Source organism: Anastrepha obliqua, chromosome 6 (genome assembly GCF_027943255.1).
Source record: "Anastrepha obliqua isolate idAnaObli1 chromosome 6, idAnaObli1_1.0, whole genome shotgun sequence".
Classification (NCBI taxonomy): domain Eukaryota; kingdom Metazoa; phylum Arthropoda; class Insecta; order Diptera; family Tephritidae; genus Anastrepha; species Anastrepha obliqua.
The window spans coordinates 26,136,464-26,160,691 of NC_072897.1; the positions used below are offsets into that span (position 1 = coordinate 26,136,464).

The 24,228-nt window shown below is 38.3% G+C and overlaps 1 protein-coding gene across 1 annotated transcript; it reads left to right on the forward strand.

The window, feature by feature from the left end:
* Positions 1 to 1,322: 1,322 nt before the first annotated feature.
* LOC129250249 (uncharacterized) lies at positions 1,323 to 16,656 on the forward strand. The gene is made up of 5 exons (XM_054889887.1): positions 1,323 to 2,380; positions 2,447 to 2,696; positions 2,874 to 3,679; positions 3,741 to 4,962; positions 16,489 to 16,656. The coding sequence occupies exons 1-5, from the start codon at positions 1,323 to 1,325 to the stop codon at positions 16,654 to 16,656; spliced, it is 3,504 nt and encodes a 1,167-aa protein (XP_054745862.1).
* Positions 16,657 to 24,228: the final 7,572 nt, after the last annotated feature.

Sequence of the window (24,228 nt, forward strand, 5' to 3'; positions counted from 1 at the left end):
AAGTAGAGTTAGTTAATAAATTTAAATTAATTTTTGAATGTAAATAATATTTCATATATGCATATATTGTGCAAATTTATTTGATACATGTATGTGCATGTATCTATACAGAAATGTATTTATATAAATATTTTTAAATGGGAATTGCCAAGTGTGATATTGCAACTAAAAGTATTAACGGTCAAAATTACTGGTTGTATCAATTGTTCGCAAGATTTTCTTCTAAACTTCATTTGATATTCTTTGATAATATTATGGCTTTTTGTAATTTCATGTATTCAATAATATTCCCACTTCCATTTTTTTGTTATACGTACGAGTATATCGTGTGTTATATGGCCGATAATTGTGCTTTGACGGTATATAAAAGTAAGCCATATAAAAAATTGTGTGCTTCTATTGAGTACAAAACATACCATAACATATCAGAAAATATAACGCGAAACATTTTTTTTTCAATTAGCAGAAGTGGAGTATTAAGATTAATTTGAACATAATTTTTGAATTGGGTAATTATTGGTGCGCACCTAAGTTCCCGCTGTTTATCAATACGAAGTGTGTTCAAAAAGTATCGCGAATTTTGAATTTGCGCAGGTTACGTATATTCGAATCTCAATTTTTTTGTGTCGATATGTTGGTACTCATGTCTCTCACTCATGCCGACCAGTTCGGCCATTTTGAATGTTCAGTTAATTATTGACAGCTGCTTTGCTTGCACGTTGTTTGGTCACATTATATGCGCCCTTTTTGACCGCATCCTTTGATCCGCCCCTGCATATGATTGGTCATATTATGAGCGCCCTTTTGACCGCATCACTTGATCCGCCCCTGCATTGCATTCCCGCAACCTTGAACATCAGGTGATTAAAGGAGACCAACCTTGAACATCAGGTGATCAAAGGGGACCAAATTAGAATTAGAACCTTTAGAATTAAGTATATGTGTATGTATATAAGCAAGCCTACATGCAAAATAAAACAGTACACTTTTGGAGTTCATTGTATTTAAACCGTTTTTCTCAGCATTGCCGCCGGACAAACAAACGAGTTTGTCTGTACATTTTCTGGCGCCCAACGTGGGGCATACATATAGTGTGTCTTAATTTTTAGTGGCAATCGCTGATAACGGAATAAATATCGGTTCAGCAATTACATTTTTCGCAACCGTGGATTATTGTCAACTTTTGCTGTTTGGCATAAAACTTAAGTTTTACTGCAGTGATTCACCAACCATCAAATATTTTTTCGGCTCAGCATTTTCATCGTTTTGTTATTTCGCAAATCACACATCCATACCTTTTCGCAAAATTTATTTGGTGAATCATGTCGCTGGAAGAAGTCAAGCAGCAGCGCTTACTAACCCGGAAAAACATGTCCCGCATAAGGACAATAGTGGAGACAAGCGAAAGTAAAACTGGAAAAATACTTTCGCCCATCGAACTCAAGTGTCGACTCGGAATTTTAGATTCCTATTTTAAGCAGGGGTTGGGCTATCAAACGCAAATCGAGAAGCTCGATCCAGAAGACAATGGTCGGGGTGACCTGGAAGACCTCTACGTCACCATCCGTTCAAACATCCAGATGCAGCTCGGTGAAGATGAACACAACTCAACGTTTCGTGAATCAACAGCAGCAATTCCTGTTTCGCATTCAAAAATACCAGCATTAAAATTACCCGTATTCTGTGGAAGGTACTCAGAATATAAAAATTTCATCGCATCATTCATGCACGTCATCGGAAATGAGTCATCGCTGTCTAATATTGAGAAGTTCAACCATCTCCTCAATTGTTTACAAGGGCAGGCCTTGGAGACTGTGAAGGCGTTCCAAATCACCAGCGAGAACTACTCAAAGGCATTAGACAGATTAAAGTCCCGTTACGACAATAGCACGCTCATCTTCATGGAAACCATCAAGTCGTTATTCGAGCTGCCTTCTGCTGCAAAAGGTGGTGCTTCTCAGTTACAAAGTTTGGTCGACAACGTGTCTGCACTTTATAGTTCGCTGTTGTCAATCGGCTCTGATAAAAACATTTCGCATTTACTGCTCATTCACCTTGTAATGGACAAGGTTGATGAAGAAACGCAAAGAAAGTGGAAGGAGTCGTTAGACTTCACATCGCTACCATCTTGGGAACAGTGCGCAAAGATTCTCGAACGACGCTGTCAGTTTTTAGAGTCAGCATCGGGCTCCCTCTCGTTTGGTGATTCTGGAAAATCCAGCTACAAACAGGAAAACAGGAACAAGCCGCCACGTAGGGGCTATTCGTTTTCATGTACAAGTCGCTCTTGCGCATTATGTTCTAATTCAGACCACTTGATTGGCAGTTGCTCTCGCTTCAAGCAAATGGAGATTGCTGACCGCTTCAAGGAGGTTAAAAGGTTAGGTCTGTGCCTAAATTGTTTATCTAATAAACACCAACTAGCACATTGCTCGTCCGCATTCAGATGTAAACATTGTGCTCGTTCTCATCACAGCCTACTTCATCGTGCTCCTACTTCAAACAAAATGCAGTCAGTATCGCTTCCTACATCATCACTTGAGCAACCAACGCAACCTGTAAGTACTGCAGCTGCGCACACACATCAAGAAAAATCGCCACAAGAACAAGTCATACTAGCAACTGCAGTGGTACTCATCCGAGATGCGTCTGGCTGTTTTCAATTGGGTAGAGCGCTACTCGACTCCTGCCCCCAAGTAAATTTTATTACCGAGGAGTTTTCCCGAAAATTACGCCTCCCAGGGGAAAGGCACCACGCTGAAATCCAGAGCATTGGGGACTCGGTAACAAACATCAAACACAAGACATCAGCCACTGTCAAATCTCGAATGTGTGACTATGAGACACCATTATCGTTCCATGTTACCTCGCAGATCGCTTATCAGCCAGAGGCTGAATTTAATATCACATCTTGGAACTTGCCTGCTAACATTGAACTCGCCGACGAAAATTTCTTCAAGCCAACACGTATAGACCTACTCATCGGCACAGAAATCTTTTTCGACATCCTGTCTATTGGGCAAATAAAGTTAGCACCTGGGTTACCGTCACTACAGAAGACTTTATTAGGTTGGGTCGTCTCTGGCCGATATCAACGACCTATAGAGAATTCATCATCAATTTGCCTACTGTCAGTTGAGGAATCAGTGGATGCCAATTTGCAACGCCTCTGGAAGCTGGATGAACCATCAAAGGCAGACATGTGGACCACTGAGCAAAGGAATTGTGAACAAAGTTACATGCAAACCGTGCAGAGAAACGTCGAGGGGAGAGTTGTTGTCAAGCTACCGTTTAAAGAGGCCCCTCATTGTCTTGGCCAGTCGTACGCAACTGCACTTCGAAGATTTATTGCTCAGGAGCGGCGTATAATGCGCTGTCCTGACCTTCACCAACGATACATCGCATTTATGGAAGAGTATTCCCGCCTTGGGCATATGAGCATCGTTGAAAATGTGGATTTCGATAATCCACATTACTATGTGCCTCATCATTACGTCCTGAAGCCAACTAGCACAACAACTAAACTCAGGGTAGTATTCGACGCCTCCTGCAAGAGTACAACCCAAAGATCGCTCAACGATATTCTTGCTGTGGGGCCTACTCTGCAGAACGATCTATACATCTTGCTACTACGGTTTCGATTATATCGTTACACACTTACTGCTGACATCGTAAAGATGTATAGACAAATTTTTGGTGGATAAAAACGATCGCAAATTCCAATACATCTTATGGAGAAGTACGCCCCACGATGAAATACGCACTTACCAGTTAAACACGGTAACATATGGTACGGCGTCCGCTCCTTATCTCGCTGTACAGAGCCTAAACTACATTGCTGATGCATACGAATCGGAGTATGCGCTCGGTTCCAGCACAATTAAAACGTCATTCTACGTTGATGATCTTTTATGCGGTGCCGATACCCTGGCAGAGCTATCGCGAATCAAATACGAAGTCACTGAGATACTGAGGCGTGGTTGTTTCCCCTTGGCGAAGTGGCATTCAAACCACCATAAATTTCGAGAAGATGACACCATGAAAGATTTAAATATCGACGAAAGTTTTACAACGAGCACTTTAGGTATAAAATGGGATCAAATACGAGATATTTTCTTATTTTCTTTTCAGTTGAAACAACCTGTAAATGGACGTGGAACTAAGAGATCAATCTTATCTATTGCATCAGCGCTTTTCGATCCTTTGGGACTTCTCGCTCCGGTTATTATTACTGCAAAGATGATATTACAAGAAATATGGCTTTTGAAGCTGAATTGGGACGAGTCGGTGCCGCAGAACCTACAAACGGCTTGGGAACGATTTCTCAAGGACATAGCTCATCTGAGTACGCTCTCAGTTCCAAGGTATTCTGGATCAACAAATCACAACTCTTTACAAATTCATGGGTTTTGTGACTCGTCCATTCGAGCCTATGGCTGTGCTATTTATCTTCGCTTGAAATCAACAGAAGGCAAACCTACTGTCACCCTTTTGACTGCCAAGTCGCGTGTAGCTCCAATTAAGAAGCAATCGCTACCTAAACTCGAGTTGTGTGGCGCCTTGCTGTTGGCACGTCTACTAGCAAAAATAAAACCTCTATTCAACGCCAACACCACTGTGTTTCTGTGGACTGATTCACAAATTGTGCTACATTGGCTTGAACTGCACTCAGCTACCCTATCAACATTCGTCGGTAATCGAGTGTCAGAGATTCAAGATCTCACAGCAGATGCAAGTTGGCGGCATGTCCCAACAAAGTGCAACCCGGCTGATATCGTGTCACGAGGCTGTACTGCACTTGAACTAAGCAATTCAATTTGGTTTTCAGGACCATCATTCTTACAACTTGAACCCGAAAACTGGCCCAGCAATCAATGTGGCCAACTCGATACGGAAGAAGTTTCTCGAGAAAAACGTAAGTCAGCTTTTAAAGCAGTCATCGAAGAAAACTACATTTTGAAGGTGCTTGAGAGAAACAGTACATACATTCATTGCTTACGAGTTGTAGCCTGGCTATTTCGTTTTCATCAATTAACAAGCAGGCCGCTTGAAACTCACCTAGACAAAGGAACTCTATCACCTCAAGATTTGAAGCAAGCGCTGTGGTGCATTGTTTGGAATGTGCAACAACAGCACTTCGCTGACGAAATACGGCTGATCAACCAAAACAAAACAATATCTGGGCAACTTAAATTTCTCAACCCGTTTCTGCAGATTCATGGTGGTTTTCGTCTACTACTAGTTGGTGGGCGTCTTGAGCTAGCAGATTTGGCAGATTTTCAGAAACACCCTATCATATTGCCAGGAAAATGTCACTTCGTGGAGCTCTATATTCGACATTTACACATCACGCATTACCATGCAGGTGCTAAAGCACTGGTGGCATTACTATGTCTTCAATTCTGGGTCATAAAATGGCTGTACTACCTGCTTGAAATACATTTCAACGGGCCCGGGATGTTTGGTCACATTATATGCGCCCTTTTTGACCGCATCCTTTGATCCGCCCCTGCATATGATTGGTCATATTATGAGCGCCCTTTTGACCGCATCACTTGATCCGCCCCTGCATTGCATTCCCGCAACCTTGAACATCAGGTGATTAAAGGGGACCAAATTAGAATTAGAACCTTTAGAATTAAGTATATGTGTATGTATATAAGCAAGCCTACATGCAAAATAAAACAGTACACTTTTGGAGTTCATTGTATTTAAACCGTTTTTCTCAGCATTGCCGCCGGACAAACAAACGAGTTTGTCTGTACACACGTGTTTCGGCTTGTATTCGATTTTTACCTCTTCAAAAAGATGGATCAAAGAACCTGTAACAAATTTTGTGTGAAAAACCAAGTTAAGTGCACGGATGCATTCCGAATGTTGGCTGTGTCATACGGAGAAGCTACTTTGGACCAAAGCAACTTTTATCGGTGGTACAAAATGTTCTCAGAAGGCCAAGAAGATATGAACGACGAAAAGCGTGCCGGACGCCCGAGCACTTCAACAACAAACAAAACATTGATGAAGTGAAGTGATTTGGCATGAGACGGGTCGCCGCAAAATTTTTACCAAAGCCGCTGAATTTCGACCAAAAACAGCATCGCATGAAGATTGCTAATGAGATGTTGGACTCTGTCCACGACGACCCAAACTTGCTCCAGAGGGTCATAACTGGTGACGAATCGTGGGTGTATGGTTATGACGTGAAAACCAAAGCTCAATGATGTCAATGGAAGCTGCCGCACCAACCAAAATCGAAAAAAACGCGCCAAGTTCGGTCGAATGTATAAGTTTTGCTTTCCGTTTTCTTCGATTGCAGGGACGTTGTGCATCATGAGTTCTTACCACAGGGTAAAGCGGTCAAAAAGGAATATTACCTGCCAGTTATGCGCAATTTGCGCGAAGAAATCCACCAGAAACACCCGGATTTGTGAAAGAACCAAAATTGGCTCTTGCATCACGATAACGCCCCTGCTCACACACTAGTGTGTGACTTTTAGGTCAAAAGCAACACACTAATGATGCCACAGCCACCGTATTCCCCAGATCTGGCCCCCTGTGATTTTTTCTTGTTCCCGAAACCGAAGGGGCCCATGAAAGGACGACGCTACGCTACGATTGACGAGATAAAGACGTCATCGAAGGAGAAGCTGAACAGGATAAAAAAATGATTTTTTAAGTTGGCACAAGTGTATAATATCTTATGGGGATTACTTTTGAAGGGGAAAAAATAAATATTAAAAATAGAAATTTGAAAAAACACAAAATTCGCGATACTCGATCGATTCTAACATAACCTAAACGTCATAAACCAAGCTTAGGCATATGGTAAACAAACTGCTTCGACACATTAGTAATTTTTTTTGGTATCATACACTTTTGGTTTTGTGAAAATGTCTGATTCCGAATAATCGTCATTTGCGGGAAGTGTTGATTTTCCTCTTTCATTCGAAAAAAGGCGGCTGAAGCGCATCGAGAGCTACAAAAAGTTTATCGAGATGCTGCTTGAAGTGGAACAACGTGCCGAGATTGGTTTCGTCGCTTCAAAGATGGTGATTTTAATGTTGACGACCGTCCGCGTGAAGGAAGGCCAAAAACCTTCGAAGACGCTGAATTGGAGGCATTGCTCCATCGGCAAATAATGAAGGGTTTTCTTCATCGCATCGTGACGGGTGATGAAAAATGGATTCATTACAGTAATCCAAAGAAAAGAAAGTCATTGGGACTGCCCGGTCATGCTTCTACGTCATCGCCTCGGCCGAATATTCACCCTGCTAAAGTTATGCTATGTATTTGGTGGGACCAAGTTGATGTTATTTATTATGAACTGTTAAAACCAAGCGAAACCATCACTGGGGATCGGTATCGACGTCAATTGATGCGATTGAGCCGAGAACTGCTCGAAAAGCGGCCGCAATACGCGGAGGGGCATGAAAAAGTGATTTTACAGCATAACAACGCTCGGCCTCACGTTACCTAACTCGTTAAAACCTACCTGGAAACACTGAACCCCATATATTCTCCAGATATTGCGTCGTCCGATTATCACCTGTTCCGATCGATGGCACTTGATCTAGCTTACCAGCAGTTCCATTCATATGAAAACATTAAAAAATGGCTTGATAACCTCAAAAGATAAACAGTTTTACCGTGACGGTTTACGAGATCTACAAGAAAGATAGAAAAAAGTGGTAGCCAGCGATGGGTAATACTTTCAATGATTCACTTGTAACCATTTTTTCTGAATAAAGTTGTATTTTCATCAAAAAAACAGCTAGAACTTAGCTGCGCACCTAATATATGCTTATGAGTTATTAAATGTTTATAAATTATTAAATGTTCATAAATCATTATGTTATAAAATGATTTTTTTTAATATGGCATGTCGATGACCCTACGTACAGCTGTACAATGCCAAAGAAGCAACGAAGCTGTTGCGTGGTAGGCTGCTCTGAGGAAAAGGGTCATACGTTGTACGCCTTTCCTCAAGGCGGAGAGGCCCGAAAGAGTTGAGCTCTGGCTTGCAACGTACAACCAAGAGATATGTTTGTAAGCGCGACTTTAGTCCAGGGCAAGTAACTTGATTTAAAGTTTTATATGGGGCTGTTCCTTCTTTAAGATTAGAACCAGTTAGTAGAAGTCGCTCACCTAGTACTGATTCTGATTGGGTTTGCTCGCCCAGTGTATATAAATCGTACAGTAGGTGTAGGAGACGATCTTACATTAGAAGAATTCGAAAAATATTCCATGCTAAGGAAACGAGGCAGGTTTCCAAAAACTAAAGCATCTGTGAGAACTTAGAAATCACTAGCAGTCGCGAACGATCTACTCAGGCTGCTCGTTTCTATTGGAGCAACGAGATTAAACTAAAGAAAAGAATTGAGGAATTAGAAACGGAAAATCAGAAGCTGCAGCAAAAGTATAAATATTTGTGTAGTCGAGCAGTAGTTACGGAAGATACTTCAAGCAGTGATGCTATAACTTTCGCAAGAATGATCGTCAGTGGCCAAAAAAATTGGTATAGTTAGAAGGAATCGGTATTGGCTCAAAACATTGATTATTTGTCCTCCAAAGCATATACGTTTATGCGTGACGGTCTAGGTTTTTCTTTGCCCCACAAGTCATCTCTTTCGCGTTGGCTTCTCATTAAGTAAGTTGTTCCAGGGTCCAATGTCTTAAAAAATTTAGAAACAATTGTATCTACTATGTCCGACACCGAAAGTATTAGCGTTCTATTTTTCGATGAAATCATCATTGAATCGGACTTGAGCTATAATAAAGCTATAGATGTTATCGATGGGTTCGTAAGCCTTGGGAAAGGTCAACGCGAAAATAAAATTGGCAATAAATGTTTATTTTTTATGGTTAAGAGATTGTGTTTGAAATGGAAATATGTGTTTTCGTATTATACCTCGAATGGCGGTATACATACGGACACATTATTGTCCATTTAAAAAAAAAAAATATCGCACAACTAAAGAAAATGAGGTTAAATTTAAAAGATGTAGTTTGCGATCAAGGACCCTCCAACACTAGTATCTTTAACACTTTAAGAATTTCTGAGAAATACCCATTTTTCTGCACGAAGACACAAATATTTTTTGCATGTATGATTATTGTCACTTGATAAAGTCCGTCCGAAATACTTTAATGAAATATGATATTTTAACATCAAATGGAGTGACAAGCTTCAAGGTAATAAAATTGTTTGATATAGATCGAATGAATCCCCTTTTTAAAATTTGTCCGAAACTAACGGAGGGTCATATTTATCCGAGTTTTTTGGAAAAAATGAGCGTTTCTCGCCCAACTCAAGTCCTGAGCAATTTGGTAGCCTCTGGTATCGACTTGGCCTTGACCCAGAATTTATTAGGTAGTGACAACTACATGATCAAATGCGCTAAGCCCACATAGATGTTTGTTAAATTAATGATCTGTTTGACGAATTGGATGCAACAAATTTCCAGTCCAAAAATCCTTTCAAGTGTCCTATTAGACGGGATGACACAAGGAATATATATGGCATACGACCTAGTCTGGGTATGAATACCCATCCAACAGCTCATGAAGTGCAATAAATAGTAGAGCGATTAGTCTTCATGAAAATTTGACGCCAGATATTTGAGAAAAAGGTACAAACTGTGCAGATTATGACGACATCAATTTAGATTGAAATGTAGGCTCCGAGGATCGTTGTCTTGAGACAGAAGTAGGAGACCAGCAAAATGAGGATCTCGTTTTCGAACACAGTAATGAGGAAGACTTAAATTTTTCTGAAGAAAGTGATGAAAATGAGGTACAGCTGCAGCATTATTTCACTGGTTATGGTATTTACCAAAAAGTTCTGTATATAAGCTCAAATGCGAAAAATGAACCAACGCCATGACGAAAACAAAAGGAAAGCTGAAGTTACATTAAGAAGCCCTGATTAGATCCAAAAACTTCTCGGATGACAGCGATTTAAGGCTTATCAATCCTGAAGACAGGGTTTTCGAAGTGTGTCAACTCAAAAATGGTGTGCTACCGTCAGTTCTTCGCAAAATATGCCCACATTGCAGGTTTTAGAAGTTTTATGTTGTCCGTTTTAATAGAAGAAACATAAAAAATATTTCTCGAATGGTTTGTAGGATATTTTAAATGTTTTTTTCGGTTTGAAAATACAAAGGGGCTCTTGCGAAATAAGGTAAATAGTATCAGATCTCAAAAGATTCAAAATAAATTTAAAACCCTGTAGGAGGTTCTAAGCCAGGGTCCCACGAAAAGAGATGCACCGTTCACATAGGTAATTAATATTCTTATTAGCTACCTTTCGTATATGTTTTATTTCAGGGTTTTCCCGTTTTGTCTATTTCAGGTTTTTTTATATATATATATTTAACAGGTCTTTAAACTTTAAGGTTTTTCTATTTTTTCTTCTTGCTTTTTTTATTTTTTCTTCTCTTTCAGGTAGCACCCGAGCCTAGATTTTTAAAGCACTAAAATATTCTCTTAATCATGATGGATTGAGAGTAGTGTTTAAAAGTCAGGTAAATCGCAATGACTTAATCGATGTCAATTTCGAAGGCGTGTGAGAAATTGTTATAATATGAGAACAATTTCGAAATTCGTGCTTTCACAATTTTATATATTTTATTTCATTTCAGGAAATGTAAATATTATTTATAGTATTATAATATATATATGTACAATATAGATAAACAATATGTACAATATATATATTAGTATTGTAGTTAACATAATTGTTGATAAAAATATCTATAAAAAAATTAAAGAACTAGTATTTCAATTCCCTTAAGGATAATAATATTTAATTGGTACGCGGAACTTAAATAAACATATACCAATAATATATTCGTTCAGCTAAATCAAATGAATATCTGCATATGAAAAATCGTTCATATGGACGTGCCAAAGGCAAATACGTACGTACATAAATACATGTATACAAACTTCAATAGACATACATATATTTGAACTTATAGCATATAAGGCTGCGGGCACTTGCCACAGAAAAAAATTACGATTTGCTATGGTTCTCGAGAATTTAGAAGACACATGTATGTATTTACATACATATATTGATGTATATAAATGCACGGAGCCGCGGCCCCTCGACATGGCAAAAATTCTGGATTCACGAAATATTGGCAAATATTTTTATAAGAAATATTCCGATATTGACTATTTTCGAATGGTCGTCAGTAATTTCTTCAATCTTGGATATAAAATTTTTGTCTCGTTGAGAAAAATTAGCATATGGGCGAATCAAGCGCATCCGTTTCGTTTAATGAAAGAAAGAATTTTGCTCATAGAAATATGAATAGAGAATTTATAAATGAATTTGTTCTTCTTAGTCTAAAAGAATATTTTAGACTTTTCAGCGCCATTACTTAAAGACTTGGAAGATAGTTAAGGACTTGCTTGATTTTGGAAAAATAAAAAATTTATTTTGAATTTAATTTAAGGATAGTTCTTAACACTATGTTAATACTGGACTGACTCCTAACATATTCGACAGTCGTATTTATACTTATACCTCATCTTACTGTTTTAGGTACACGACTTGTACATTAGTTTCTTTGTTTGCTGTTTAGGAAAAACATGTTTATCTCTTGTTATTCTTAAAACGCATATGTTTATCTTTTGTTATTCTTAAAATATGTTTGGATTTGTCCAGCCCTGTATGATCATACTTAGAATTTACTTAACTATTTCTATTCATTATTTGTGAATGAAATTATTCCTTAACTTTCCCCTTCCTTAATTAAATCGTCCCGATTTATACCGAATTAATGTTTGTTCTTTGTTCTTGCCTAAATAAGTTTTACAGTTATTCACTCTAGTGTAAATATTGTTGCAAGGGGCAATTTCCTTATATACATACATATATATAGAATTGGCGTGTACCTCCTTTTTGGGTGTTTGGCCAAGCTCCTCCTATTATTTGTGGTGTGCGTCTTGATGTTGTTCCACAAATAGGGACCTACAGTTTCAAGCCGACTCCGAACGGCAGATATTTTTATGAGGAGCGTTTTCATGGCAGAAATACATTCGGAGGTTTGCCATTGCCTGCCGAGGGGCGACCGCTATTAGAAAAATGTTTATTTAATTTTGGTGTTTCACCGAGATTCGAACGTACGTTCTCTCTGTGAATTCCGAATGATAGTCATGCACCAACCCAATCGGTTACGACGGCGGGGCAATTTCCGTATCGGTGAAAATTTTTACATGCTTAGTTCTAAGTAGTGTGAATTTAAATAGTTTACAATGATTATTTATGATAGGATATTTATAAATAGCAATTATACGATTTTTAGTTCTTATTAAGTATTTGTTCGTATGATGTGGTAATTTTTTGTCTATTAATTACGTAGAATAAAAATGTGAGTTCGTCAAATAAATATGCATGTTGTTGTTGTAGTAGCATAAACATTCCCCATATTTACATACGGGGAATGCTGCTGGAGGAACAGTCCTTGGCCGGATATAAATCCGGGTCGTTTCGGTAACGTAGAACCGACTGTCGCGGAAACGACTGTCTGCATCGTCGGTTCTAGTTAGAATATATTTTCTGTTAGATATAGTTGTAGTTTGGTGTCTCCTTCTGCTTGAATTGCGATTATGATGACCATGGCTAGTAATATCAGGTAGGTTATTGTCGTGTTCTGTAACTGTGTTATTTTTTACGTTGTTTTTGTGAATAACTTTTTCCTCCTTAGTCAAAATCGTGTCCTCACGATCTTCCTGCACTACGTACTTTTTGTAACGACTGTCGCTTTTACTTCTGATGTTAGTCCTTAACACCAATATCTGGTCTCCTTGCTTGAAAGTTCGGTGTCTAGTTCAATTTCTTTATAACTACAAATAGCTCCTCGGTTGCTGATGCTGAATTCTTTATTTTTAATATTATTGTCAATTCTGATACGGAATTGTGCGTTCGTTCTACCTGACCGTTTGCCTTTGATCTATATATTGGTGTCTGTATTTTGTTGATATTGTATTTTATACACTTTTGTTGTAACATTGGTGTATTCAGACAACTTTCGTTATCTGTCATGAGTCGTTGACAGTTCGGAAAATTGTTGATAAGAATTTCTTCTACTGTTTTGTCCATTTCTGTTCTTGAGTCTAATTGTCTGATAGTTATGTATTTTGAGAATTTATCTACTGCTATTAAATATGTTTTGCGTTCATTAAAATAAATATCTAAATGTATATATTGTATTATTCCCCTGGTTGTGTTGGTACGTCTGATTCTTTTAATAGTTCTCTTGTGGGATTCCGTTCGTATTTGCCGTAAAGACAAGCTGTGCACTTTTTGTTGCATGCCTTACATTGTTGTTTTATGTTCGGCCAATAGTATTGTTTTAATAGGTATGTAGTTCTTTTACATTATTTTTGTATCCTCTGTGTGCTCGCTCGTGCGTTTGTTTAACTAATTCTAACTGTCTATCTGGTTGTGTTATGTCTTCGAGTTTATTTTGTGTATATAGGAATTTTATATCTGTGAACGTGTTTTTTATAATTTGTCTGTATCTAAATAAATCCTCAGCTGTTGTATGTTTTGCTGCGATTTTTTTCGGCTGCAAAAACCTTTTTAAATCGGATATCAGATAATTTTCGTCAGTATAAGTTATTGTGTGACGTATTTTATTTGGATACCATAGGCATTTAGCCGTTGGCGTACTGCCTTGATTATGTCGTTGTATGAACTATCAGATGAGTGTACAGTACCTATAGAAGATGTGTTAATTATTTGTTGAGACAAGACGTCAGCTACAACATTCCGTGTTGCTGGTTTATACACGACTTTTGCTTCATAATCTTCTATAATATTTTTCCATCTCTTTAGTTTATGATTAGGATTTTTATCCGATATGGTGTAAGTAAGCGATTGATGGTCGGTATATATGGTTAAGGGGTAACACCACTGTAGAAATTTCAAAGAATTGATTTTATTTTTATAAGCTTAAAAAATTCTTTGAACCTTTTAAAATACAGAACAAAAAGTTTTATACGTTACCGAAGTTTATTTCAAAAATATTTGAAGCTTTTAACCAAGCGTTAGTGACTGCTACCTAACGACTTCTCCAAATTTCCAAACTTTAAACGCGTTTTTCTCAAAACTCGTATTTTGAAATTGGCACGCAGCATAACTCAAACAATTTTAAATATTTTTAATCAGGTTTTTCACTACGTCTGTATAATAACCTTCTTAAGAGAAGAGCGTAGGGGATTTTCGATAGAGTAATTTAAACGATTGTTATAATTATTTAAGTGCCGTTTTTTTAGTCCAAAATAGAGTGTTTTCCTTCAAATGCTTGTTAATTTCACAAAAATAAATATTTTTTAAATCCCCTATGTGTTTCTCTAGCTATTCTTATCTAGATTAAGAAAAAAAATGTTTCTTTGTTCCAGATTAAAATTTGCACCCTCTGTGCTGCGTGCCGCGGAGCTCCTTCAAGAGAAACCACATTACAAAAATGTCTCCAATGCCGCTATTTTGTAAAATTTTTCGATCAAACTTTGTAATTTTGTATTTTAGTATATAAGTAATAACTTCCCAAATCAGAGTGATTGTTTTACCTTCCCTTCTATACAAAAAAATTCTTTAAAAATCGTGTTTATTTTACGCGTGTACAGTGGTGTTACCCCTTAAGTCGGCTATGCCGTATATGTAATTTCGTAATTTTTGTAGCGACCATATAATAGCGAGTAACTTTTTCTCGTTGGTACTATAATTTGTTTTGTGGTCCTTAGTGTGTGTGATAAAAATAAATTGGATTTTTATTTGATTCAATACAGCTCCAATGGCTATATTGGAAGCGTCTGTAGTGAGTTCAAAAGCTTTCTCATAATTTGGCTGGTATAATTCCACCTGCTCCTTTAGCAGTTTTTCAGTTTACTTATGGCTTCTATGGCCATTTGGTCTAAACTAATTTTTGTGTTCTTACTTTTATTTTTTCCGATATGAGAGTTATCTCCTTTAAGATGTAAAGTTAAGGGTTTAGCTAGAGCTGCATAGTTTTTTATCCAGTATCCAGTAAGTCCTAAGAATCCTCTAAGGTCTTTGGGGGTTTCTGGTATTGGGTAATTTTCTATCGTTCTTATTTTATTCGAATTAGTAGAAATTCTATTGTACTTTACAATATGACCTAAATATTCTACCTCTTCCATGAAAAATTTTGACATTTCATTGGACACTTGTTTCATATGGTCTTCATAGGATGAAGAGTAAATGATTACACCGTTAATGTAATCATATGCGAATTTACCAATAAAGTCGCGCAGGATGCCATCTACACATCTTTGGAAAATAGATGGGGCGTTCTTCAATCCGAAAGGCATTCGAATGAACTCATATTTACCTCCATTTACACAAAACGATGTTTTATCTCTGTCCCTTCCTTTATCTTAATTTGATGAAAGCCGGACTGCAAACCAAGTGTAGTGAAAAATTTGGCTTTCCCTAAGTTTTGCAGGGTAATATATATGTCTGGTATTACGTATCTGTCTGTGATGGTATGCTCGTTTAATTTCCTAAAATCTATAACCATACGCCTTTTGGTTTTTCCGCTCTCATCTATACCTTTCTTATATACGGTTAACATGGGTGAATTGTATGGGCTGCAGCTGTTTTGTATTATTCCCTCTTTCAATAATTTGTCAATTTCCTTATTTACGAGTTCTACGTCATTTATATTACTTGTATATTGTTTGGTCCATATAGGATCCTTTGTATCTGTCCGTATGCTAGGGCCTCAACACGAATGACTGACGGGTGCTCAACAGAGTGTTGCTATCCACCCAATCTCCGCAGAGGTCATAAAAACCCTCAATAATTGGCTGAACTACGGGTTCGGTAAAACCCATCTTCGGCCAAAATCTAAAGGCCCGATTGATCCGCCCAAGGTTACCGAAAAGGACTCTGAACCTTCGGTGAAACAAAGCTCGGAGCAAGCAGAAACTTTGACTCCAACGGCTTCAATATCCCAGGGCGATAAAGCCAGTTGCTCCTGACACGAGGCAGGAAAGGCAACAACAACCAGCACATGGCGCTATAACGTGGCCTAGGGCATTCGCATGCGACCCCCGCTGCAGGCCGATAAAAAAGCGCACAGCCATAACAAGGCTCGAAGAGGGGATCAGATGTCCGCTGAGGAAGCAGTCCTGCTGAAGAGCAACCGTGGTAAGAAAAAGGCAGCCATTGCCAAACGAAGGATTACTAGATGACCTGGCCAAAACAGAAACCTCGTGACAACAGAAGACAACTCGGATGGCTTCAAATAAATCTTCATCACGCCAAAGCAGCCTCGGACGTGCTTACGAGAAGATTTAACCAAGAACTCTTGGATGTAGCTTTCATTAAAGAACTATGGGTACGTAAAGGAGTCGTTCTGGGACTCCAGAGCGTAAACGGTAAGTTGATATATGCTGCTAACAAAGATCGTCCCAATAAATAATCAACTAACCTTTATCCTAATCTCACAGCTTAGTACAGAAGACCTGGTGGCGATTTGGGTAAAAGTGCCAACGAGCAAAGGTGAGCATGAGGGAGTACTTGCCTCCGCTTACCTTCCAGGAGATAAGGTTACTGCTCCAACATGGGAGGTTATATTACAAATGCGCACCACACAGCGTGGGGGAGCACAAACATAAATCTAAGAGGTGAGTACCTTCTTGAATTTCTACTTAGGTATAATATAATATCTATCCTAAATCGAGGCAACGAACCGACTTTCATTAATGCAATCACGAGAGAAGTCCTTGACATCAGTCTCTCTAGTCATAATGCTTTGCCCGAAGTCTCAAATTGGCATTTGCCAGAGGAAACATCTATGTCGGATCACAGACATGTTAGATTTGATATAGGTGCGACCAAACCACAAATGACAATTTACAGAAACCCCAGAAAAACTAATTGGGACTACTTTCACTTTTGTTTAGAACAAAGTGTTAACTGCTCTAGGCGTCATATTCAGATTATATCTGAGGTTGAGTTCGAATCAAACGAACTATACTCAAACATAACATCTGCGTTTCACGAAAGTTGTCCAGCAAAAGTGAAAAAGCCAGAAATAAATGTTCCTTGGTGGAATAGTACAGTTTCCTACCTGCATAAAGAACCAAGAACTTTGTGGAATAGAGCTAAAGCAACGGGGGACTGATCCTCCCACTCAACAGCCCTAACCAACTACAACAAATAATTGAGGAAACCTAAAAGGGCTACTTGGAGGAATCATTGTGAAAAGATTTGTAGTCATCCGAATGCTATTCGTATCCAAAATGCCCTACTAAAATATCACTCAAACGGCATTAGTACCCTGCAAAAACCAGATGGAAGCTACACAAGGAATCCAGAGGAAACCAGTCAACTTCTGCTGGACACTCACTTCCCTGGATCACTTGTGCAGACCAATTAGTCTTAGCTCATTTTTCCTTAAAACAATGGAAAAGATAGTTGATCAGTATATTAGGGAAAACAATCTAGCTAACTTTCCACTGCATCGACTTCAATTTGCCTATCAACAGGGAAAATTCACTGAGACTGCAATACACAGCCTGGTAACAGTTATTAAAAGGCTATTGAGTCCGAACAGATAGCTCTATGTGCATTTATTGACATATCAGGGGCTTTTGATAACACTTCCTATGAGGCAATCTATAATGCCCTATATCTAAAGGAGGTACCTGAACCCATTACTAGATGGATAATATTCATGCTGAAATCTAGGACGATCCGCACCGAACTAGGAGGAACAATAAAATCTATCAAAGCCAGAAGAGGTTGCCCTCAAGGAGGCGTACTCTCTCTTCTTTTGTGGACTTTAGTCATAGATGAACTTCTCCACAAACTGAACAACCTAGGTTTTCACACTCAGGGCTACGCTGATGACCTAGTAGTTTATTTATTAGGCTGGCACGAGGAAACCATTTCGGATCGCATGCAGCAAGCCCTTACAATAATAAACAAATATATATATAATATAGGGCGGGTCGATTTAAAAAGCGCTCATTGCTCTGTGAAAATCGTATTCTAGGGATCAAAATAAGAAACTTTGCCGAAGAAACCATACCTCTAAAACGAATTCTGATGTCCCCCAATTTGGGTCGAACTTTTTAGTTTCTTTTCTCATAGAATATGATTTTCACAGGTCAATGGGCGATTTTTTTGCCTCCCCACAAAAGACACTAAAAGTTCGACCCAAATTGGGGGACATCAGAATTCGTTTAAGAGGTATGGTTCCTCCGGCAAAGTTTCTTATTTTGATCCCTAGAATATGATTTTCACAGAGCAATGGACGATTTTTTTGCCTCCCCACAAATCGACCCGGCCTAATATATATAATTGGCACGTACACCCTTTGTGCGTCTTGATGTTGTTCCACATATGGAGGGACCTACAGTTTCAAGCCGACTCCGAACGGCAGATATATTTTTATAAGAAGTTTTTTCATGGCAGTTTAGGAATTCTGCCAAAATGCAAGCGCGTGAACTGCTCGCGTCAGCGTATTCGCACGCCTCATAAATCCAAGCTTGCCAGCGAATGCTGCAACAACAACGTAAGCGCAACCTGAATCCAAGCTTACCAGCGAATGCTACAACAATAACGTCAGCGCAACCTGAACCAAGAATGCCAGCGCGAATGCAACAACGACAGTGCAACCTGAACCAACAATGCCAGCGGGAACGTCTATAACAACATGTCAGCGCGAGCTGAACTGTAGTTAAACCCCTTAATACATACATAATCTAAATCGTATTCATTTCCGCCACGTGCCGTCTGAAATTAAACAATTCCAAAGAATTCCAAGGAATTGTTTAATTCAAAATGCAATATTGCAATTTATATTTTTATTGAACATAAATTACTAATGCAACTTATATTTTTAATGAACGTAAATTCATCTTTTTGCTGAATGTGCATTTCCGGCATTTGCCAAATAAACGGTAAACAATTCCAAAGAATTATTCACCGTGCTAATATGCAACATAGATAATAATGTAGCATGAGTCTTAATTCTATTCTATTCTAATTCTTTTTACAGTCTTCGTGTAAAGTAGTTTTTAAGTTGTCAGTTGTTAAGTTGTTCTAAATAAAGACATATATATATATATTTTTTTTTTTTGTAACTAAAATATTCAATCTTTAACTGGCGCAGTCGGTAGGATACCGCAATATCTATCTATTCTATCTATTCTATATATATATAAATGTGAAAATCTGTCCCTATATTCGCTTAAAACTCGAGAACGGCTGAACGGATTTATCTTATCTTGGTCTTGAATTATTCGTGAAGGTCTAGGGAAGGTTTAAAAGGTGAGAAAAATTCGAATAATTGCCGGGAAAATGGTCAAAACGTGGACCCGGGTAACCTTTGGTTGTGTATGTACAATATGGGTATCAAATGAAAGCTGTTGATAAGTACTTTAATACGGGGTCATTTTCATACCTATTGATGACTAGGGTCTCGAAATATATGCCAAAACGTGGACCCGCCGTGTCTTTAAACCGAATTAAACCAAACTTACACACATTGTTAAGTAGGTATTGAAGATGGTTTCCGTGTAGTTTGAATACCTATTGGTAGATAGGGTCTCGAGATATAGGTCAAAACGTGGACCCGGGTAACCTTCGGACGTATATGTACAATATGGGTAGCAAATGGAAGCTGTTAATGATTTCTATAGTATAGACCATTTTTCATACCGTTCCGTGACTAGGGTCTCGAGATATAGGTCAAAACGTGGACCCGGGTAACCTTTGGTTGTGTATGTACAATATGGGTATCAAATGAAAGCTGTTGATAAGTGCTTTAATATGGGGTAATTTTCATACATATTGATGACTAGGGTCTCGAAATATATGCCAAAACGTGGATCCACCGCGTATTTGCCCAGCGAAGCGGGCCGGGTTTGCTAGTCATTCATAAAAGTGAAGATAAGTAAATATATTTTTTTTCTCTCGCGAACTTGTTGGCTAAAGATTGCCACAACGGTGAGGATATAGTAAGCAAAAGATTGCTACTATAAAATAAGAACTCAAAAATTTTTCTTGTGTGTGAAAATATAGTAAGCAAAAGATTGCTAATATAAAATAATAACTAAAATATTTTTTTGTGTAATAATATAGTAAATAAAAGATTGCTACTATGAAGTAAGAACTCAAAAATGTTTTCTTTGTGTGTGAAAATATAGTAAGCAAAAGATTGCTACTATAGATTAAAACCAAAGTGAAAAAGGCGAAGAACAGCTTCATTACGCCCAACAGAAGGACATCGAAAGCCCCCAACATCTAGAAATCGTTCACCTAAAACAAGAAACAACAGCAGAAGATTCATAAGAGGAGAGGACTTCCGCGACAACGACATCATCTAAAACATATTAAGCGGTACAGAAAAACAGGAAACACCCAGCAACCAGAAATCGTTCATCTGAGACAAGAAACAATAACAGAAGAGACAGAAATAAGTTCTATTAATGCACCACAACATCAAATTACAAAGTGAAAGATAGTTTTAAGAGAAAGATACATAAAAAACAAACAAAACCAAATTGTATTTAAAGAAGAAAATAGTGTTATATGAAAGTTGAAACAAAGAATATAGAAAAAAAAGAAAGAAAAGTTAAAATTATTAAGGAGGAAGCTACGAAATTAAGCAGCAACAAGCAAATATTTATACAAATTCCTTTTTAATTAAGCAAGTAAGCCTAGTTTAAGTCATTATATATGAGTGACTCAGAATCAGACTATTTTTGTGATTCAGAAATTAAAACATTAGAATCTGTTATATATCTTCCTGATGTAGGGTTAAACTCGAACGACAGATACAGCACTGACGAATACATACACACCAGACAAATTGATAGACCTCAATTAGTTAGAAGAAGACGTAGAACACACATACGATTACGAATAATTTACGAATTTATCGTTGAATACCTACATATAGAAAATGGTAGAACCACAAGCACCACTATCAGTTACTATCAGTACCTATTAACTTTAAATACCTAAATAACCTTCCCGAATTCAATGGAGATTATCGGGATCTCCAAACCTTCATAAATTTGATAGATAGAGTCCATTCTATCCCTAGGGCTTACGATCCACCATCCCAACAACTCAAATTAGAAGTGGCTGAAAATTTTCGGGAATCAGCCTCAAGAATAAATTACCATTTATATAAATAAAAACGAAGATAGGTTTCATAAAAATTATAATAGACACAGGCGCAACAAACTCAATTTTAAATCTGGGGATCTGTGACCCCAAAAGAATTAATTTAACCAACCCACTTTTAATTAAAACTCTTCAACACCAAATTTACGTTAACGAAAAAGCCATAATACCTATTTTCGAAGAATTTAGCGACATTGGAACAAATAAAACACTAGAATTTTATATTATAAGATTTCATAATTTTTACAATGGTCTAATAGGTAACGATACATTGAGATCACTAAATGCCTGTATCGATTATAGAAAGAAAGAAATAGTCATCGGTAACAAGAAACTCACAGTGCACTTCGAAAGGGAAAACTTAAATAAGAAAGAGATAATGGCTCCAGATAACTCCGACCTAGTATATTATATGGAAGAAAACGGCGGAAATATTTTAAGAGAAGGAATTTTAAATGTAGAAAACGGGGAAGTAGAGATAAACTTTGTGGAGTCCAATTTAGTATTAGTTTAAAATACTTAAATATTTTTCAACTCTTGTTATTCGTTATAATTTTCTGTGAAAATAAGTAGGTTTTGTTTGAAATAATTGTGTATATATAGGGAATAGTTTGTAATAAATTGTGTAGAGAAAAATTGTAATTTCGAAACTGAACCAGCAGACTTTCCTATTGAATTGGATACAGGACTTTTCCCGCAATACTTTTAAGCCCGCAACATATTTAAGATTCTCCCCGCATCCAGCAGACTTCCTTATTGGATTGAATACAGGACTTTTCCTGCAATATTTTTAAACCCGCAACAAATTTAGGATTCTCAGCCGTTCCTGCATTTAACATCGCGAAAATACTAAAAACCCGTCGTTGCTTTTCTGTTACATAAAAAATGTCGAATTCTACTAAAACGCGCGATTGCGCTCTCAATGCCATTAAACGGTATATGGCAAAAAGTATTGATGAGGCATTCACTATGGATGCAGAAAATATTGCGAGCTAGTTTCAATTATTGAGTGCACAGTGGGTTCGTATGCGTATCCCAGCCGAAACTTGGTACTCTACAGCTTCAGCTAACTTTAGCCGCGTGAGAAATTGTCGTACTTAATCGCAAGATAGCTCCACACAGATGCCTATCTGTGAGTTGCCCACATCCTCCGGTGACTCTACAGAATGGATTGGATTTTTCGACCCGTTTTCCTCGTAAGTCGATAGTAACTCTGCTTTATCGGATGGACAAAAGTTGCACTATCTCCGAAGCTGCTTGAAAGGTGACGCGTTGAAAATCATCAGTGGTTTTAAAATATGTGACGCAAATTACGTTGAAGCTTGGGGTCTATTAACATCGCGGTATAAGGTTATTCGTGTAATTGTGGCTGATATTAAAAGGGCTACGCATGACAATGCTGACGCAATCAAAGGTGTAATTGATGCGTTCCAACAGCATATTCGCGAGCTTCAAGCGTTGGGTCGTCCGATTTAATTTTGGGATGATTAGTTGGTACATGAGGTCGTCAGTAAGTTGGCATTCGAAACGCGTAAGCAGTGGGAGTTATCGCTCGTTAGTGATGATCCTCCATCTTTTGAGCAACTAATAACATTTTTAGAGATAAGATGTCGATCGTTATCGATGTTTTCGTCGTCAACAACATCAGTACCAATTAAGGTTAAAACTGCATCAGCAAGCAAGTCGACAAATGTGTTCCACGCGGTATCAAAACAAAATAACGTGTGTGCATATTATAGTTGACCTCATAAAATTTACAGTTGTGAAAAATTTCGTGAGCTGGACATGTCCACAAAATCACAGTTCGTGAAGCAAGGTCGCATATGCTTCAACTGCTTAAGTTCAGGTCACTATAAATACCGTTGTAACAGTGCTTCCACTTGCCGCATGTGTAAACAACGTCATCACACCCTATTGCATGGTGCTTTGCATTCAACGACCGTTACCGCAGTGAACAATTACATCGGCAACGTGACACATCCGTTATGCGCTGCTGACGCCACATCAAAGGTAAGCGCAAAAACTTTTGTTCTTCCAGCAAGAGTCGACGTTCTACCCGTTTCTTCATGCTTGAACTCGAGCTCCAGTCCACCCATAGAAAAAATTGTACTGTTATCTACCGCATTAGTGAAGGTACGCGACTGTTCTGGTAATTGGCAGCCCGAACGTGCACTTTTCGATTCTGGATCACATGCTTCCTTTGTGTTCGAGGCGTGTGTGCAACGTCTAGGCCTGTCGCGATCAACATCTGAAGTTAACATTACTGGAATTGGGTCAGCGCAAGGAGGACGAGCTAGAGGTGAAGTATCATTTTCTCTTTCTTCTTTCTCTACAAATCAATGCCTTACTGTCAAAACGTTAATTTTGTCTAAAATTACGAGCGACTTACCAACACAGACTATAGCTACTTCATCGTGGCCACATATCCGAGGTTTGCTTTTAGCCGATCTCCATTTTATGAAGCCTGGGCGGGTCGATATATTGATTAGTATGGACGTTATGGATCAACTGATCTGTACAGAGCTTCATAAGGGTTCATCTGGAGCTCCTAGGGCTCAACTGACGGTTTTTGGGTGGACTCTGTTTGGAAGCGTGAATGGATCTGAGCCTGATATGCCACGCTTACATATTGCGATGTTCATTTGGATCGAGCATTGAACAAGTTATGGGAATTAGAGGAAGCTCCGCAAAAAACGTATCTTACGCATGAGGAGCGTTACTGTGAAGATCTTTTTGAAACAACGCATCGAAGGGAACCTAACGGACGGTTTATCGTCGAATTGCCGCTGAAGCCCGATGTACCTCTGGGAGAGTCGCGAAACTTTGCTATTCGGAATTTGTTACGACTTCAAAGAAGACTCGCTTGTGACTCCGATCTTCGTTTACGCAGCAATGAATTCATGAATGAACTCATTGACATGAAATATATGCAAGTCACGTCAGAGACTATGAATCCAACGTATTATATGCCTCATCATCCTGTTTTAAAGGGAAGTAATATAGTATCACGACCAAATTGAGGGTTGTATTTAACGCGTCCTCAAAAT

Excerpts from the sequence above, each read along its gene's own strand:
- LOC129250249 (XM_054889887.1), top strand. The coding sequence starts at position 1,323 with ATGTCGCTGGAAGAAGTCAAGCAGCAGCGCTTACTAACCCGGAAAAAC. Across the intron at positions 2,697-2,873 it reads TACTCGACTCCTGCCCCCAA|ATCGCTTATCAGCCAGAGGC; the intron begins GTAAATTTTATT and ends GTTACCTCGCAG. Across the intron at positions 4,963-16,488 it reads AAGAAAACTACATTTTGAAG|CTTAGTACAGAAGACCTGGT; the intron begins GTGCTTGAGAGA and ends CTAATCTCACAG.